This window comes from Papaver somniferum, unplaced genomic scaffold (assembly GCF_003573695.1).
Source record: "Papaver somniferum cultivar HN1 unplaced genomic scaffold, ASM357369v1 unplaced-scaffold_132, whole genome shotgun sequence".
Classification (NCBI taxonomy): domain Eukaryota; kingdom Viridiplantae; phylum Streptophyta; class Magnoliopsida; order Ranunculales; family Papaveraceae; genus Papaver; species Papaver somniferum.
In genome coordinates, this window is record NW_020622381.1 from 10,134,641 (window position 1) to 10,154,894 (window position 20,254).

General features: G+C 36.3%; 2 protein-coding genes and 1 non-coding gene across 8 annotated transcripts; all 3 read right to left on the reverse strand.

Annotated features, from left to right (window-relative positions):
• Nucleotides 1-4,739: 4,739 nt before the first annotated feature.
• On the reverse strand, nt 4,740-8,268 carry LOC113332644 (GDSL esterase/lipase At3g62280-like). 6 transcript variants are annotated; one of them, XM_026579163.1, is made up of 7 exons: nt 7,979-8,268; nt 7,700-7,888; nt 7,430-7,593; nt 7,061-7,331; nt 6,473-6,613; nt 6,307-6,381; nt 4,740-5,714 (listed from the first exon to the last, which is right to left on the reverse strand). In XM_026579163.1, the coding sequence occupies exons 1-5, from the start codon at nt 8,205-8,207 to the stop codon at nt 6,564-6,566; spliced, it is 903 nt and encodes a 300-aa protein (XP_026434948.1). In that variant the 5' UTR covers nt 8,208-8,268; the 3' UTR covers nt 4,740-5,714; nt 6,307-6,381; nt 6,473-6,563. The 6 variants fall into 6 exon arrangements, with proteins under 6 accessions (XP_026434948.1, XP_026434952.1, XP_026434951.1 ...); XM_026579167.1 differs by adding an exon at nt 6,884-6,950 and having other exon boundaries at nt 6,307-6,613; XM_026579166.1 differs by lacking the exon at nt 6,307-6,381.
• A 2,538-nt stretch (nt 8,269-10,806) lies between these two features.
• On the reverse strand, nt 10,807-13,921 carry LOC113333180 (30S ribosomal protein S1, chloroplastic). Its single transcript, XM_026579693.1, has 7 exons — nt 13,523-13,921; nt 12,664-12,939; nt 12,465-12,545; nt 12,096-12,377; nt 11,891-12,001; nt 11,482-11,568; nt 10,807-11,121 (listed from the first exon to the last, which is right to left on the reverse strand). Exons 1-7 carry the CDS (start codon nt 13,808-13,810, stop codon nt 11,017-11,019), a joined length of 1,230 nt encoding a protein of 409 aa, XP_026435478.1. The 5' UTR covers nt 13,811-13,921; the 3' UTR covers nt 10,807-11,016.
• Nucleotides 13,922-19,950: 6,029 nt separating this feature from the next.
• Nucleotides 19,951-20,053, reverse strand: LOC113333391. The gene has a single exon (XR_003351968.1). It is a non-coding gene; the product is annotated as a U6 spliceosomal RNA (small nuclear RNA).
• Between the last annotated feature and the right edge of the window lie 201 nt (nt 20,054-20,254).

A 20,254-nucleotide genomic window follows, 5' to 3' on the forward strand; every position in this document is an offset into this window, starting at 1 on the left:
AATAAAAAAGAATAAAAATACTTTTTAATTTTTTGGAAGTCTTCCAAAATCTTACATACTTTGCAAGACTTTGATCAAAGCAATTATATACAGAAAAGTCACCCAAAATCTTGAAAATGAGTAAGTATATATACAAAGTCTTTCAATTTTCACGTTTTTAGCGAGTAATACAAACTTTAGACATGTTTACAATCTACAACCAGTAAACTTTGAAAGAAACTTTAATGGGGGATTTTGTATTTCCCCCTGAAAATAAATAGCTATTTTGCATTACCCCTTTATAAATTTATAATAGGTAAAACCTCCTTTTCTGTTAACTCTGCTGTGACCGTCTAGTTAAATAACCACGTGCAGTTCACGTGTGTGTCATATAAAATATTAAATCCTAAAAGTCCAAAATGCACTTTACCACAAAAAAGAGAGGTGTAGATACGTATCCTAATCTAATCTTACGCTCTAAACAGAAAACCTAAATGAATCCTAATACACCATCGTCATCTTCTTCATCACCCGCTCCACGACCAAGTTCTCCATCTCACGCTTCTCCGCCGTTTCCAAAGGAACTAACATCCCTGCTCGGAAACACCCTGCGAGATTAATGGTTCAGTGATCTGTCTTTCTATAATACCAAATAAGCTGGCTATCGAGAATTAACAAAGGAGATCGGGATTTTGAAAACCATCAGAAGAAAGTCATGGTGAGTTCTTGAATAATCAAAAAATGAGATTCTTAATCCATAGACCAAGCCTCGAAAAGCAAAGCAAGAATATATAAAATTCCCAATCCAATTAATACTTACACTGTAAAAGTAGTTGCATCTTTTAGGTTCTGAAATCCAATTTAATGAATCGATGGTGGCTTTCAACTTGGAGAATATAATTATTTAATTGATGGAATTTCATAACATAGAAAATTCTACTTCACGATTGTGATGTGGTGGAAAGAAATTGGCAAGCACAATTGTTCTATATTTATCATCACCGTCACCGAGTTACCTGCAATTGTAGGTCTTTCACCATGTAGATGAATAAGTCTTAGATTTTTAAATGGACCATCATACTACCATCATGAATTTGGTTAATCTCAGTGGGGATGGAGATGGACCAGATGGTGGTGATGGTCGTGCCATCAAGGGGAAGGAGGCACTGGTGGTTACCGGTACGTTTGTGCAGTGATGGAAAAAAAGAAAGAAAATGGAGAGTAAACATAATCTGATAAAATATTTAATATTTATGTGACACACGTGAACTGCACATCATTATTTGGCTGGCCTGTCACAGAGAGAACAGAAAAGGGGGTTTTACCTATTATCAATTTATGTAGGGAGAAATGCACATTTATCTATTTATTTTGAGGGGAAAACACAAAATCCCCCGACTTTAAAAGTATGCAACCAATAACATAATATTTTGGGAATCCGTTAAAGTCTTTAGAAATCACTAAAAGTATTTTTTTAAATAAACCCTCGTCAGGCTTTAATCCGTTAAAGTCTTTCGAACAATAATCTCAACAGATGATATAGTTTCTAAGAGCATTCCAAAGTTTATAAACCATCGGGTTAGTTGGAGAAAACTAAGACAGTTAGCTGTATTCATACCAGATGAGTTGCTCATCTTCAAGTCATTATTTCAAGATGAGCTACTCATCATTCCTAGAAAAATGGAGATGCAATGAAACAATATCCAGGTCACTGATCAGAGACTTCTTAGGTCAAGGTGAAGCGGAAGTAATAGGTGGGATAGGTCTATTTTCAAACTTTGAGAGATATGATTACTTGGGATCCCTGAATCATGTAGGTAGTGTTACAATGACTTCTACACTTCCAATTTGTAACACATTGGCTAAATCAGATTCATTGGAATCACTGATAGTACATGGTAATTCGGCCCCTCTTACACTTAATAATTCCTAAACAATATGTCTATATATTTGGTGGACATGTTTGAAATTTATAGAAACCTCGACAGCTTTTGTGAGTGAAAATGTGACATGCAGCACAACTAAATGTTAATTTTGCAAAGGTCTTAGTTATCCAAAGGTCTTAATTTTGCACAACTAAATGTGACAGCTTAGTTAGTTCTTTTGTTCACCAAAGGTCTCTGTTATCCTACATTCAAAAGTCTTCTTCTGCAATTGCTTGGAAATTCTTCTGTTGATGAGGCTTGTAATTCTGCAAGCTCGGTTGACTTATGCCGAGCTTGTCTTTTGTTTTTTCCTCTTCTGCTTGTTTTGAGAGAAGTGAGGTTTTGCTAGATTTAAAAATCATTTTTTCACTTTCATAACTGAAATTCAGCAAGACTATCCATAAAATACATTAAGATGAAATTGACTTTCCAAATCTTGATGTTGTTTATTAACTTTCACATGCATTTGAAATGAAATAAAGAGTTCATTATCACTTTAAATAAGTAAAAGATGTCATTTGATTAAGGGTTATAAAATGAAAATACTCATTAAAAAGAAAGTCTTGAAAACAAGATCAAATTTGGTACTATTATGGGTAGAAAAGAAACATTCTTTCGCCCAAAGTATACAAAACACTCATTAATCTCAAAGAGTGTATGAAATGGAGACCAAGAGGCTAATCATTTTCCAGGTGGAAACAAAGTAACCCAAACGGCTAATCATTTGCCTCTTGGGAATAAAGACAAGTTGAAGATATTTACTTGATGAGCGGCTAATCATTTGTTTCCTAAGACTTTTTTTTTTAGCTTTTTTAATATACTTTTTTTCGTCTCTCCTAAAAAATACTCACCTGCTGACCTGCACTCTCCTTCTCATAATAGGAAACACACTCCTTCACATAATCTCCAATCAATTTTGAAAGGAGTCACATATCCCAGCTCTTATACAACAAACAAGTCTTTCCAATCACAAATATAATGTACGGAACATAAGAGTACATGGATGTGTGGGACTTCTGGATTTCTTTATGATCAATTTGTATTCCATGATAAAAACAAAAGTAATTGGATTACCTCAACCAAACACTTGTTTTTTGGATTTGGATTCAATTCCTTGGAATTCAATTCTAAGAATTAGATTATCCCATATTTGAATTCCTAGGAATACCTTTCTTCCGACCAAACGAGGTGTTACAGTCGCATCACACCCGCTCATGTATTCTTACATGGAGAAATTTTAACGATTACAACTTTTGGAGAAACATCATTTTACACACTAAAACAAAGAAAGATTGAATTAGGTTTGAAAAGACTAAATGTGAAGCTGATGTCGCTACATATTTTTCCTTGATATGCATGTTTAAACTTTAAACCCCAATCCAAATTTATTAGACCTGAAATTATCAATCTCTCAAGACCCGTTCATCGTTTTTTTGTTGATAAAATAAAAGAGAATCAAGAAGCCCAAAATGAAGCCAAGGTTACAGGTGGCGTAGAAAATTTGGTAGAAAGGATTTGTGAGGCAACTATACGGTTAGCGGCCTCGGTGTAGTGAAATCCATCCCAACTTATAGATTGTGTTACATTGTCGCACATTGTGTAGCCAGGTTGGCCACATGTTGCCTTCTTGTTGTAATTGGTTGGTTCACCCCCATACCCACAACAAGCCTTATGCGGTTTGATAAAACCTAGGGTAAAAGACAAAATGCCCCAAAATCGACCCCTTAGGTTTGAAAATGTCCCGGACGTTAGGTAAGAAATCAAAATGTCCCAAAATCGTATCAAAATGCTTCATTCTGTTATGTTTTCCGTTTCAGAGCGTTAAGTGGTCAAATGCGTAAACATGTGGCCCGCACGTGGAAATCGATTGACATTTATACCCTTCTGTCCACCAAGATGAAAATCTAGGGTCGTATCTTCGTCATTTACTGAGATTGCGACACGTGTCGATTACAAAAATGGACGGCGAGAGATTTTGGGTTTTACATTTACCGATTTTTTTTTAAGTGACCACGGTGTCCTATTAGCTAGGATCGCGACACGTGGAACATCCTAGCTAATCAACGGCTAGATTTTCCGATCGTTGTGAGATTCTGACCGTTGTAATAACGGTCATTTTTTTTTGTCTCCCCTGACTTATAAATTGTGAAGATGATCCAACCAAAAATCAGTAAAAAAAAAAATTTCTTCATAATGGCTGCTACATCAAGCCAGGAATGTGAGATGTGCAATGAAAGAAATCATCAATCAATTGATCGTCATTGGATCTACACAAGGTGTAAATTAGTTCCTTGTAATGGTATTATACATCATAAACCAATTTTCTTCAGTTTCACTCATACAAATCATCATACATAAAGGAAATACCCCATTCTGAGCATCTATACCTGTTGCTGAAAGCATCATAATAACCATTCATACCCCTGTACATGGTTGGCTGCAACAGATTCCTGTGTAGGAATGATTGGAGTGAACCACAACCTTACCAAATCATCTTTATTTGGTTTACCTGTGTTCCAAAATGAAATAAACATTTCCTATGATTCACACTTATCACATGCATTCCCTTCTTCATCATTAAATAAAAACAGTTCAAGTGTAGAATTCATACCCTGTGCATTCACCAACATACTCTTTACCATAGCCATAAAAGCATCTCCATTGGTACCAGCTTTACAACCAAGAAAAAACAAGTCCATATCTAATTGCAAACCATTATCTAATATACAAATGGCATATGCATTACAAATGGCATATACATTATCTAATACATTATCTTAAATTTACACGTCCATTACAAATGGAAATGCAGTTGTATAAAATTTACAAGTCCCTACAGAAATGCCTTCAGAATTTCCTTTAGAGCAAAAAAGAGATATCTGTTCAAGTCGTTTAATCATTCTTCCTAATTTTTTCCATGGATGCTATCCAGGATCACCACTGACCCACAAAAACTTTGACTCTGGGTACATTAGTTGACCGACAAAATTTTGGCAAATTGAACTGCAGGAGAGGCAAACTGCAAACGCCAAAAACACAAGACTGGTTTTTTGTTTTTTAGTTTTTATCCAACAATGTAACACATCAAATATGCTATTTACAGTCTCTCTGGGGTCATTTCATAGAGTTCAGACAATGCTATTAAGTGCGTATTAAGTGTGATTCTTTAACTGAAAGAAGCAGTATCAAATGAAACCAGGTGAAGAGAGCAGATTTCCTTTTCGAAACAGAAACTAGGCTTTGAAAGTGAGAACTGCAATGCATACAAATAAAGGCCTTTGAAGTATATATATATCTAGTTGCAGAACACATGATACTCGTTGTTCATAACAAATATTAGTCCAGAAAAGATAAGATTTTTCAATGCCCCAGTATGTACCTAAGACTTAATCATTTTAACAGGAGGTATGACAGCCGTGGCATTATTCAATTTCTTACCTAAATCCACTTCATAATGCAGTTGCATTTCATCAACATATTTCTATGCACTTCAGCACCACAACATTAGCATAACAATCAAGTTCATTTTTTAATATAACAAATTAGCATGTCAAAAAGATGAAACAAACAGCATGTCAAAAAGATGAAACAACATTAGCATAACAATCAGCATTAGCATATTTCTATGCACTTCAGCACCACCTTGACTACAAAAACATCATCCAACCTGCGATTCATTTCCATTCTAGTTCATTTTTTATCTTCAATACAATCAAATACACAATCATCATAACTTACAACTTCATCTACATTTAACACAGTTCACCATCAACTCAACTCTTCTCTGCAAAAGTTGGATCACCGATTAAACTGCAAAAGATTTTCTCATGGAAGTAAATATAATATCTATGGAATGGAAAGAACAACCATGAATTATGAACTTGAATTTCCAACTTAGGAAAACCAGTTAAAGCTTTATAGTAAGCACCATCACAATAAGCACAATGGACATTACAATAAGCATTTTGTCATTTAACCCTAACAATCCTCCATACTTATCAATTTAGCTCAAATAGATCATGCTTTTACAGTAATAATAGCTCTGCAATAACACCATCACAATAAGCATTTTGTCATTTAACCCTAACAATCATCCATACTTATCAATTTAGCTCAAATAGCTCATGCTTTTACAGTAATAATAGCTCTGCAATAATAGCTTTATATTTGTTCCCTGAAACAAATTACAACTCATGCTTTTACAGTAATCATACCAAAAATTCAATTATCCCCTAAAAATGGAAAACCCCCAAATTATAATCCCCAAATTCGTCAAACCCTAATTTTTTTGTACTACAAAACCCCTAAATCGTAAAACCCAAAAAAAATCGTAAATCGTGAAACCCATCCTACAGAACCCAAACCCTAAATCTTAAAACCCAAAAAAAATTAAGGAAGTTACCTAAATCGTCTTCCTGTCTCTCAATCTCTCATCGTCTTCCTGAAGTTCATCGTCTCCCTGTCTCTCAATCTCTCTCTGACACGGATTAGAACAATGGTGAAACCCATCATTTGTACGATCTGAAACCGTAATCAAAACACAAAACAAAAGTAAGGTTAACTTTTACCTGTTATTCACCTGTCCACGAACACCTTGCCTTGCATCTATTCCGTCTAATCGAGCAAGAACTTCTCTTCTTATTCCTGTCTCTCAATCTCTCATGGGTGATTACAGATCTCTCCTGTCTCTCTATCTCTGGTTTGTGTGGCTGAAACACGATAGACAGGAAGATAAGAATTGAAGCGCACGTACGAACCACACCTGTGGTACAGGTGTCGGTTAAGGCCCACGTGTCGGAAACTTAGATGCACACGTGTCAATGATTTTGGGGCACACGTGTCAACCGTGGTACACGCTTCGTTTATGAAAGGGCAAAAAAGAAAATTCACCTAACAGTTGACTAGTCAAAGGAAGTGAAAATGACCCATTTTGACCAAAATAGGGAAAACTAACAGAATGGGGCATTTTGATTTCTTACCTAACGTCCGGGGCATTTTCAAACCTAGGGGTCGATTTTGGGGCATTTTGTCACTTAACCCTAAAACCTAAGCGAAGAAAAAAGATACGCCATTAGAAATATAATCCATGACATTATTAAGTTTTCAAAAAACGAATCTTTTTCTACATATACAACACTGTGTATGCAGCTGCTTACCATATCTTTTGTATCTGGCAAAAAGGTCGAATTTGATTCTATATATATCAACATAGACAATGGTTGCATCTATAAATGTTGACCTCAGTTCTTCACAAAGAGCCTTCAAACCTTTATTAAAAGCTATCGACACATCATTGTGAACCTTATAACATCCAATTGCATCAAGATCCGTGTTGTTATGAGGGTGACGAGCAAACTCTCTCGGGACACAACCTAGCGGTCCGGTGTTGTGTATCCAAAACTTCTTGGCACCAGTTTTATAAAGATTCTACATTTTAAAATCAAAGTCAGATAAGAGCCAGAACGACTTAACCAAATATTTATGTTCCGTATTTATGCATTTCGACTCTGGATCATGACAGGTACCTGAACGGCTAACTTGATTTCTGCAAGCATTGCTGGAATCTTTTGGAGTACTGGTGGTGCAGTTAAGTTTGATAGATATAAGGCATCTAAAAGATCGTTTTGTCCGATGTCAATCATGTAAAGCGCATTGTTGAATCCAGTTTCAGTTGTCATATCTTTGTGACCTACATGGGAAGAAGAAGTATATTCAAACTTCTAAGTTTGTTGACTTAAAAAAATGAACTGTTCAAAATAAATTCAGAACTACGCATAATTTGTTGCGAATTCTACCTTGTGAGAGGAGTTGGAGTGAACGGAGCTGGAAGTGAAAGAACTGTTTAACTTGCACGTCTAGTGAAAAGGGCGCCCATATATCCATGGTGGTTTTTGAACCCGTGATGGCAAAATTCGCACCACTTCGAAAATCTGGTGCCAATGACTTCAAAAATGGGCTCAGGTACTTCACCTTCAAACTTTCACCTACAAATACAAAATGATGGTCAAAATATAATCAGTAAGATTAAGATCTTGTAAAGAAAACGTGGTGGTTATAATCTAACAGATACTTACAGAGGAAATCGATAATCAGGCGTCCATCACCAAACCGGCCGGTCCCCTTGCGGAAGAACGTACTACCATGGGGCATACCGATATAGACTCCAGAGGCAGGGACATATCCACCTGTATCCGCGCCCGTACCTCCAAAACTGAATAAAATGGGTGGTGTTGCTTGCAAAGTGTGGTGAAACTGAACAAAGAAAATACAGAGAGAAACATACAAGACTGTAAAAGAACTCATTTCTAAGCTTCTTGCTGCTTTAGAACTAAGCAGTGACTTCTACTCATTATATCACAGTTCATTAACAGATTTCCTTATAGCATCAAACATTGAAAAAGTATATTTAATGGTTAAATAATACAGTATTGTTAATTGAATTATTAATTACATTCTTATTTAATTAATGGCCTAATTAATTGGGTTTTGGTGTTAATCTCTTGGAAACGTTGTGTCAAGTTGAAGCCAGCTGACATGTATCTTTCATATGATTAGACCATATAGATGACTTTTAGTTAATTTGTTTATATTTTGTTTGTGAACTTGTGATTTATATTTATTAAATTCACATGGTACTGGTTCCCTCGACCCTAGTTAGTAAGTTCGCGAATGATTCGCGAATTTTTACGTATCATGGATTTATCGTTTTATTCGCGAACGTTTGCAACTCCGAATCCAAGTCGCGTATTATGTGGCATTTCCGGATTATTCGCGAATCGTTCACGAATTTTACGTATCCCGAATGATACATTCGCTTAATTTGCCATAAATTCTTTAGCTTTTACGTTTTTAAAGACCCTACTTTTTGGGCTTTACTGCCTTCCGAGCATACACGACCCAATATTAGACGTGTTGTAATTTTTATGAAACAAAAATGACTGAAGAGATTTGAAGGTGAAGGTGAAAGAGATCTCAAACTCACTAACCAAGCATCTAAACCACCATATGACGTCCTCTTGGGTGACTAATGTTGTATATATAATTAATATCATCATATTAAGTTTGTTTTTTCTTTAAATAACTTACACATATGCATAAAATTGGTCTATGATCTTATAAATGCAAATTATTTGTTATATATAGATACCGAATTTTCAGAGCCGAACTTACATTTATAAATCGAATTATACACGTACGTATGTCGTTCCGAATTACTGATGAATCACGTCCCGTTGATCGAATTTTGGACCGAAGCTGGATTTTATAAAACCGTATAATACTCGTACGTTTACCGTTCCGTACGTTTGTCGAATCCCGAATTGCTAACTAGACCCTCGACTTCATTTGACTTAGATATATACGGTGCAGATTAGATGATAGTGTTTTAATGTTGGAGATCACTGAAATTGTATGAATGGGGACTCAGAGCTGCAATTATAAAAATCAAATTAACAGAAATACCGTACAAAAACAAAAAGAATCGTCCGACTGTCACTTTAACTTATACTCTCATTATTGGAGTTTTGGGACAAGTTGGATGTTTAAAAAACTCAACTTGCAATCAGACACTAGGGGGGATGCAGATGGCATTGGCACCGGAGATACCATATCTCAAGAGCCACTGTTGTGTTACTGAGAGTAACTCTTCTCGCATCAATCCCCAAGAAGACGAACGTATGACTTGCAACTTCTTCTTTGAAAACCAAAATGCATCCAGACATCCATATGTTTCACGTAATTGCCACACAGTCCAGCCTTGATGAAGGTCTTGGTCATTCCATTTTCGGCGTAGCCCAACCAATGACGGACCTATAGCTGGGCTAAAGGGGGTTTTAGTCCGGGTAGGCTTCCCAGTCCACTAGCCAATTTTTTTTCTTTTTTACTCGACCAAAGACTTCTAATCCGGATAAAAGGAAATTTATCTTTCCTGGGTCCGTCCCAGAGCCCAACCAAACTGCTTTGGAAAGGGAAAATCTATTACAAAGTGCTAGATGGTCTCACTGACCGAGTGACCCAAGAGGCAATATCACGAAGAAAGCTGGTCAGTGTAGCAATAAATAGCAAAAACATTTAATATGTTCCAGAATCCAGAAGCTCTTTACTGGGGTTTCTTCGAGGCTCTAGAAATGCACTTCGGCAATATTCTAAGCTGCGCAATCAGTGTAGCAATAAATAGCAAAACGTTTATAACATGTTCCAGAAGCTATTTTACTGGGTTTTTTTACAAGGCTCCGAGAAATGCACTTCGCCAAGATAGTCTGTTAGGGTACAGACTCTAAACTCGTCATAAGTCTATGGGTAGAACCCAATTCGAAAACCGATCGATTAGATGAGGGAACTCATTGACTTATAAACTACCAATTAAGCCCCATCCAACCAATGTGGGACTAGGATCCCAACATTCCACCACGCTTCCAGACCAAACGTCCTCGACACTAATCCGAAGGTAGCCCTTTCTCTTATGGCGGCTTCACTCCCCTATCAGTATTCAATGCGGGTGACAACTACGTCCATACATAGGTGTCCCAACACTTTAATCTAGCCTATAGGTTACCCCTTCCGTGGAGGGGGGCATGGGTCGTGGTGGTTGCCTCCGATACCAAATGTTAGGGTACCGACCCTAAACTCGTCATAAGCCCATGGGTAGAATTCAACTCGAAAACCGGTTGACTAGATGAGGGAACCCATTGACTTATAAACTACCAATTAAACCCCATCTAACCAATGTGGGAGTAGGATCCCAACATAGTCAGCTTTTGAGTTGACGTTATTTTTTGGTTTAGCTTCCTCAGAAAAAATAAAAAGCAAACGCAACCGCTCTTTTCTGGGTACTTCTTTTCGCTTTTGAATGTTGCAAATCACTTGCAATTTCCTGCTGTCCTCGGGGAGTTCAAGAAAGTTGTAAACAAAAGAAAGAATACATTGGATATTTTTATCTTTTACCTTCTCCATTTTTTCTTTTCAATGATTATCGCTTAAAGAAGTACACTTTGAACTATCAAGATAAATACAGAAGTCAACACTTTGAACAACCTATAGACCCATCTTACATAGCCTAAAAATGGTGATGAGAAGAAACATCAAGACAGATTTAATTCATACTTATTGGTTTCTATGCATCATCAGCTGCAGGAATGTCGCTCAAATCTAGACCTTCAGCAGGCAAGTCTGGCGTCAGGGGACCTAAGATGCCGTCTGAGCTTAGAGTCAATCCACTCTGCAACAAAGAGGAGAGAAACAAAAAAATTTGCATCAATTAGTTCGACTACATATACGTAAGGAACTTGATTCACCGGTTTGTGACATAAAAGAGCAATGGAAGTCTAATTCGTTCATTATCTGGCAGTAAAGAGGAAATATGTAAAACTGTTTCCTTTATTCCGACACCTTCCTTAAGACTTATTAGGAAAAATAAGTGATTATATTTATACCTGAGATAGTAAGATGTAAAACTAGATGCTTAAGATACTTTAGGTATGAGTCAAAATGTTAATTTAAAGAATTCAAAGCTAGTGGTAACCCCATCCGATGTGGTGAAAAGGAAAATTATATGAAACACAGAATTTGAAAAAAGTACCTCGGGTTGGAATCTCAGCATGTCTGCACGGGCCATAGCTTCTGCTTGAGCTATTCTCTGCCTGAATGTCTGAGCCATTTCTTCAGCCTGTTTAAACAAATAATAAAAAAAAAAGAGTTATTCCAGCTGGATCCAAATAGTGTACTTTGGTTGTTGTTTTTTTAATGTATCTCAAAAAAATTCACATTCGAATAAAAGACTTCCAACTAAAAGAACAAGGATACAAATATATACTTAGCAACAAATACTTATAGATAGAAGAAAGCAGTGACAAACAAAATACAATGCAAAGAAGTTTACTGGTCAGCATAATCTGCTAGATAAGTACACCGCTTACTATATAAAACGGGAGCATTGTTGAAACAAATATACATCAAAGGAGAAAGGAAGGAAAAGAGATGGTGCTTACCTTCTCGAAAACAAGCTTGGGGTTACGGATCATATCTCCTGGAGTAGGCTCTAGCTTTTTGGTGGATAGACTGACTCGGCCTCTCTCACGGTCGTGACTCAATATCATCACCTTTTATTTGAAAGAAACAAATCAAATATAAGTAACTTCGGCACTAAACCCAATAAGTTATGCCTATAAGTTGTAAGATGCCTAACTGAATTACCTTTAGAGTGTCACCGGGTTGAAGAACTGTTGCAATATCCGAGACACGATCATGACTAATTTGACTAACATGAAGAAGACCATTGATTCCACCAATGTCGATGAAAGCACCATATGGCTTAAGACTCTGTACTGTTCCAGTGACAACTGATCCAATACCAAGCTGTGCCTGGCTGTCTGCCATGGCCTTGCGATTACTGAGGACAAGTCTAGACTGCTCCTCATCAACTTCCACAAATTTCAGAGGAAGCTCCTTATCAATGAGATCTTCCGCGGTTGATTTCTGGTAGGGCACATGCAAACTTTATTAAAGATACAAGAAATTTATGGATGAATGACTAACAAGGAATAAGCAGGTTTAAGAACTAACTGAAGATATTTGTGAGAATGGAATAAAACCACGAAGGCCTTCGACAATTGCCACCACACCACCTTTGTTTCCACCAACAACCTGTGCAGAAATTCAAGAAACATTACTATAAATTCAATGTTCTCTTTGCTAAACACTATTATACTGTATGATAAAAACATTCAAACTGAAAGAATAATGTTGTATCCAATATTCCCACCTTACCCTTGAGGACGACATCCTCTGCCTGAAGTTGTCTACACCGTTCCCATGCGAGGTCAAATTGGATTGAACGCAAACTCAAGATCAAGCTATCATCAGCTTGGTTCTCTCCAATAATCACAAACTCTTCACGTAGGCCTGCAACTATTCCTGCTTCTTCTACATGCTTTATTTTGTGAATACATGCCTCTTGGATTGGTAAATAGGCTGAAGATTTGGCCGTGATGTCAACTAATGCTCCGTTGTTGTCTGTACAGAACACAGTTCCTTTAACCTGAAACAATATGCACATAAGCAATTTAAGACAGTGGCTCCTTAGCATGACCTATTCTGCATAGTATGTACTGTTTAACATGAGATGGATAGTCTATAAGATAAAATATGTGCAACAAGTTACCAATTTGTGACCACACACCTCAACTAACTAACTGATAACAACCAACAAAAAAGGTAAACCCAAATTACGAACACAATATCAGTCATTTTCTGTTTAAATCAATAACATCAAATTACAGTCACCAGTTCAGCTCTCCACAATTACTCAACAATATCATCTACACTAACTTCAAGCTGGGGAGTCATTTTAACAACAACAACACCAACCCATGAGCATAACAGCAATTCCTGACAAACCATATTCTTGGCTACCCATAATACTAATCTGACTTCGAGATAGGAGAATTGGATGACATGGGTATTCCAATTCACATGAAGTAACCTCATTTTCAAAAAAGAACTAGCTGTCGAAATTCATTTGAATTCGTATGTACTAGCTAACCAGACGAGCATTTTACCAAACATATTATGTGCCCATTTAAATGGTTCTAAGAAAGGCGAGAATTTAGTTTGTTTCTTACCCTGGTACCAATCTCAGAATTATAATCATACTTTTCAAGAGCAGCATGAAAATCATCAACAGTAAAACCAACACCTTGCATTGGAGTAGTTCTACATCTTTCATAAGCATCTTCGAAGATTTCTTTAAGTCTATGTCTTTCTTTAGTTTGTGCATTAGAAATGACAGCTGCTGAAACTATGGGTGAAAAGGTGGTTTTCTGGGGTTTTGAAGAAAAGGGTTTTGTTAGATGAGAAGAAGAAAGTGGTGGGCATCTTAATCCTGAGAATTGTTGAGCTAAAGACGCCATCTTTAGACCTAATTTGTACCAGAAACGACTCTGTTTTTCCTCTTTATCTTTTCTTTCTCTACTTCTCTCAAAAATCCTCTGAAGGATTAAATCTTATTGGAGTTCAGATAAGATGAGAGATGCAGAAATGAGTCCCACTTTAATCATCCAACCTTTTGAAAATCAACGGTCTAGATTAATGGGTTTTCCTGTGAAAATAAGTTTTGATAAAACGGGGTGAACTATCTATGGTGCATGATCTTACAACCATGGTAGAAATTTTCCTAGTTACTATGGGGTCGCAATGTGGTTAATTTCAGAGATACTGGTACAATTTTATATTGGGGAGATTTTGGTCCTAAATCTCGGTGTTCAGTATCAAATTTTACACCTATATTTTTTTTATACCATACATATTCCACACATTTCACCTAAGAAGATGGGATAAGTATCATGGATTGCCCAATACACCATCTCTCAGTGCAAAATACACATTTCACTACCAGCAAGCATAAATAGCCGTCAATTTTGTTACGCCGACGCGGCATTAGTTAAAATTAAAAGGGTAACAAACTAATGTAGCTACGTGGATAACTAAAAAGAGTGTTTGATTGTTTTTGACTTTTAAACTTTAGAACTTGAGACATATCAAATCCGTATACGAAAAGCATTCTTCTCCTTCTTTTGTCGTGTAACCATTCTCAAAATCATCCATCTGTATGATGATTCTTACTTCTTATTTTTCTTCACCTACTTGATATATTAACACCCGTTTAAAAACGTAACATCATCTGTTTAATTATCATCTTCTTCTCAACCAAAATAGTTTCAGGTTTTTCATCTATATCACGTTTAGGGCTAAATCTCAGAATATCAGAGCTACATTTTAGTAAAAATCGGTCGAATTGGGTGATTTTATCGCAAAAAATTCGTTTCTCCGGAATTGAAGATTTCGTCTAGCTCCAGTTCGAAACCGAAAAAATCGGCGATATCTCGGTCATTTTGGCCGAGATCGACTACACTGTGGGGTCGATAATTAAGATTGCACTCGGAAAAACCGACTGAACCGAACCGTTTAACCCATAACCTCAATCAGGTTTTAGATCATATCAAATGAAAACGGATGGATCATGGTTCAGTTCTAGTTATCTTTAAACTGGAACAGAAATCATCCATTTAAGAATCCAAAACCATTCATTTATCACATTCGTCATTTGTTACCCTTCTATTTATTTATAAACACTATGAGTATAACCATAAAATCTACCTAGTTCCCACTTATTAACTTTACGTCTCATTCAACCTCTCTATATGACATCCTCTTATTCTATAACCCTCATTTTATGAACAAAAAAATAAATAATAACAAGTGTGCCCGTAGAGCGTATCCCTTCAGGATATTAGTTTACCTTGAAAAGATAAGATTAGCATGTGCGTCTCGTATACTGGATAGAGCACTGCTCGGATATTAGTTTACCTTGGAAAGATAAGATTAGCATGTGCGTCTCGTATCAACATTGTTAGAGTACTGCTCGGTCGAACTCACAAGTTTTGCTATCTCAAGCTTGTTATTAATATTAGATGTACAAATCTATATCTTGATTTCTAGTCTACTAAAGTCAAGTCTCAGACTAGAATTTGAGTATCAGACATCACTGAATAACCATTGAACACAGAAAATCAAACTAAGACATTTGGAGAACTACATCAACAAATAGGTATGATCAACAAATAGGTATGACTGAACCATGCTATTTACTCACGACGTTACCTTTCTATCTTCATGAGACTATGTCATATGATCTTAGTAGATTTCATATTGCAAAGAAGAAGTTTTGAGTCAAGCTTGTCTTGTTAAATATCTCGAAATATGATTCAAGCAATGACGTTCATAGATCCTTAGCAATCTTAGTTAAAAATAATTTATTATTTAAGAACTATTTTGTATCAAGTTGATCCAAGCAATGATATTTCATATCTATAGAGATTGGGAATGTTCCAAATCATTAAAACAGAGTTATCAGAACTACTGGGATTCTGGACACAAGGCAGGTACCAATACCCAGTATACGTGCCCTAGTCAACTGAAGTTCCAGAATATAGGTTGGTACGTATACCCAATATGCGTACCCTTAGGTTCTAAATTCGTATAAAAGGGGAAGGTATATATTACCCAATACATATACCCCAAGGGTCCGAGTAAGTGAACAGCTTATGGTATGCAAACCCAGTACGCATACATACCCTAGCCACTGAATTCACGAACTGGTTCATAGGTACTTATACCCCTACACATATCTACCCAATACGAATTAAGCAGATGCTCATAAACTATTTTCACAAATATGTTTGTTATTGGTACAACTCTCATAAACACTTCTAAGACATCTTTGATCATTAAATCACTTTGTGTTTGTAAATCATGATTTAAGTTTTGAGTGTTAAATGAACACGGTTATGCTTATACATTCATATGGCATACTTTCCATAAACTATCATTATATACTGATCCAGAACCCTGGACCATAGTGTATACTCTTTCATGTAATTTCAAGACGAACTTCTCACATGCTTATATGAACTCCTTACAAGAGTTTCACCTAAACACAAGAATGTGTTTGCTTGAATCTCAAGTTATCTTAGCTTGAATTCAAATCTACATATAGTCTTAAAAGTATATTAATAGAGAGACTCAAACAACTGGGAATCCCAATCCCTGACACTAATATGTCTTAGTTTTATGCTAGATTCTTCCTTTATTGACCTAGGTTTCCTCTGAAAAACATAATTAGGTTTACGAATTAAAGACTTCAATTAGGGATCCGTGAAGCCAGGTTTGACTATACTTACTTTGAAAGTTGGTGTATCTTGATCTTGTTCTTATTGATTGTCGAAGTTTTTCATCAATCTCCTATAAAGAACGAGATAGATAGAAACCGCAAAGTTTTTTAGACTCATACTTTGTGATTCCTCAATATAGATATCTAAAACTCTTCTTTGTTGATCGGTTTAAGATTGTTCTGAAGAGGTGGTTAGTAATCCAGGCTTCTCGGCTGACTGAGTGTAAGTGTTCCATATTCATGAGGTTTGTCTATTGCAAACAGGATTTCAAGCCTTGATCTAAAAGATCTAAAGGTAAATTAAATAAGTGTATCTGCTAGAGGCAGATTCTTCTTCACTGAGGTTGAAGCAACTCTTAGGATATAAATGACGTCATTTAAGGGAATTAATTGCATAAAGACTTGCGAGGTTCAAGATACGTAAGAAGTACGACTGCAACAGAATTGCTTTTATAGGGTTAATTTGGTCTCAACTACACTCCAGTCTGTAATCTGATAATAGGCTAGTATCTGTAGCGGCTTAATACAGTTTGGTGTTCAAAGTTGGACGAGGACTCGGGATTTTTATGCAAGTGCATTTTTCCTCGTTAAAAAAACTTCCGGTGTCTCGTGTTTTCCCTTTTCCGCACTATACTGTTTATCTTTACAATAGGAATAACACAAGTAGAATTCATATTCAATCTATGTAGTTTAAGTCCTTATTATTTGTGATCAATTACGATACTTGTTCTTGTAGAATTCGTATCTTGAAAGATAGATAAAAAAATTTATACTTGACATCACTCGGATCCTATTGATTTGGATACGACTATATTAATCTTGGATATTGATTTGTGAGATCGTCCAAGAACTCTTTTATACAATCAGGTTCAGGGACTTTGTTGTCCGGACATATTGATTATGGAAGAGACAAGAGAAAAACTCTCTCCTATATATATATATATATATATATATATATATATATATATATATTGTTTAAGGATTTTTAATTAGATCTACTTGCAATTGTATTAAGTTTTGTCCATACAGGTTGTCGAACAAAAAGGTTGGCGGTGTACTTGGTACCCTCTCCTTTTTAAGCATTATTTTTAAATTTCAAGGGAAGAAAAAAACTTTAGCTACAGTGTGCGTACCGGCTAACCAATACCTCAGCACCTAGAAAAAATGTGTTCTCCTTGGAGAGACTCCTCACACTAAAAATTAACTTCGGTTGACACTAGAAAGTTATGACGGAGTCATCAATATCCTCATGGCAAAGCCACTCGAAACGTCTAGAACATAACCTCCATGACATACTTGGAAAATGATTCACCGCAAGCCTAGACTAACGCAACGTCAAAAGACAGAACCTAGATGAGGGGGAAATGTTATATATAAAAAATCATGGATACATCAAATCCGGAGTAAGGTACGACCCAAAAGAAAGTTACGAACCAATATTGAAAAGCATAAGTACAAGAATGTGTAGCAATGTCGATCTAGAGACGATTCTAACCGCATAAATGAAAGCAACAAAAAGGAAAATTTTGGAAATACCGTATCATAACATGACCAAAAGGAAAAAAAAATTGGATAAGAACAATCAGAAAGACGTAGCAAACCAGGCATGAACTAACTATGAAGGTACGAAAAGTTGACGCATGTCAGTCGAATATAAAGTTATGAAAACAATTATGGATGTTGTGTTGAACAAGCTAGAAGAAGCCACACTATCAAGCGGACATGCAATATGCATAAAAATCTTGACAGAAACCGTGACAGATGGATTTGTAACAAAAAATAAAACTTGTAAAGCTAAACAGTGAAAGCAAGTTGTAGATAGAAAATGACAAAACCAAACAAACGATGGCGGGGGAGTCATCACAGTATTATAAAATCCAGACAAAACAAAAGCGTAAAAACGACTAGATATTCGAAATCATGAATCCGATTTTATTTTACTAGAAGACACAAGACAAACAACTAATATTGTAAGTCACATAAGAAACCTCTTAGAACGACTAGCTTCGACATTATAACTAAACAAATAGTTAAGCACCTAATTTGCACGTGTATATCTCTAGTATGATCATTTATTTCTCATATATTCAAATTCACGCTTATCGCATAAAATAGCTTAGCTTGACTTTTCGAGAATATGAACAGATGACCATCGAAGGATGAACGCAAAGGGAAGATGAAATCCCAATAGACTTATGCTTAATCGATTGCTCCTTAAACTGGCAATGGGGAGGGGGGGACGAGGCATCAAATTTCATACCAATAAGAAATTACCTTGTTCGGAAAGATAAATAAAAGGGGAAAAAAAGTTCACAAAATGTAAGGGTATATTCATTAATAAAATCCCATGTACAAAATAGTAGCATAAAGGCAACATAGATGAACAACAAACGGAAAAGACGAGCAACACAACAAGAATAAATAGCCAGATAAGCTTTTGAAAAGGGACATAGATGTTGAACATTACTAACTAATATGATGGGAAATGCGGGACTCACGAACAACACCAACTAAATCTTGATTTGCCTTCATGATAATCTCTTCAACATCAGAGTACTCAAACTTCTTATCAAATAAGGGAGGCAAATTACCACCTCCAGCCTCCACAAAATCCTCTGAAGCATAATGGATTTGCTCGCCAGCATCAATTTCACACTCCAATGTGCGTTAATACAACTTCTCTTAAAAAAATATATATATTTCCTCTCCTCAAAAATCATAGTCTCTTCCAGATATAGACAATGAATGATCCGCAAGCGCATATGGAGACAATATGACGAGAAAGAGCCCGGAGTAAATAAAGAAGTGGAAGAAAACCAACATATTAAATACCTCTAAAAAGCCGACAGATGGTAAATAACCATAGAATGAGCAGACTATCCAATCATCAAGCTTCTCCAAGGATACGGGGTAATCACAAACGGCGCAACAAGACTTACTATGAATAGCTCGAGTACCAATATCATAAAAAAAAAACACCTCTTTATAAATTGAAGCTAACATGGCACGAACCGGATTGGAAACCTCATGCTGAAAACATCGCTGACGACAGTAACAGACTTCTAATGATCCCCTAGAAATAGAAGGATGGTACATACCATAACCACGAGGAAAGAAACAACTGAAGAACATTAAAAGACAGAAGACTCGCGAGTTATAATCACGAAGGCAGAAGAAACACCTCTATCAAGACTACCAAATCCAAATCCAAAGTCTTTTCCAGTAACAAGTACCGGGTCGACTAGAGAATATCTCCTAAGAGTCGAACATAGGTTTTACGCCGGCCTGTCCGAGCTTCACACAACTTGCACTACGACAAGCAAAAATTTGGACCATTTCTCGATTTGTGCGTGTCATCCTTGCGAAGGGGCCATGCTAATCTTCTCTGTATCGTTCCAATTTTATCAGATGTCCCCGAAGGGACTACCATCGCAGACAAAAGCAATGAAGATCACCAACAAACAAAGAAGCATTTATACAACACCTATATGGCAAAAGATGCCTCCCTTCAGCACTTGAACAAACGCAATGATTCAACACCATCTATCACACACAAATATCCATCGATTCTCCGGAAAAAACAATTCAATACACCAGTACCAACGCGCATTAGGTCCGTGCAGGC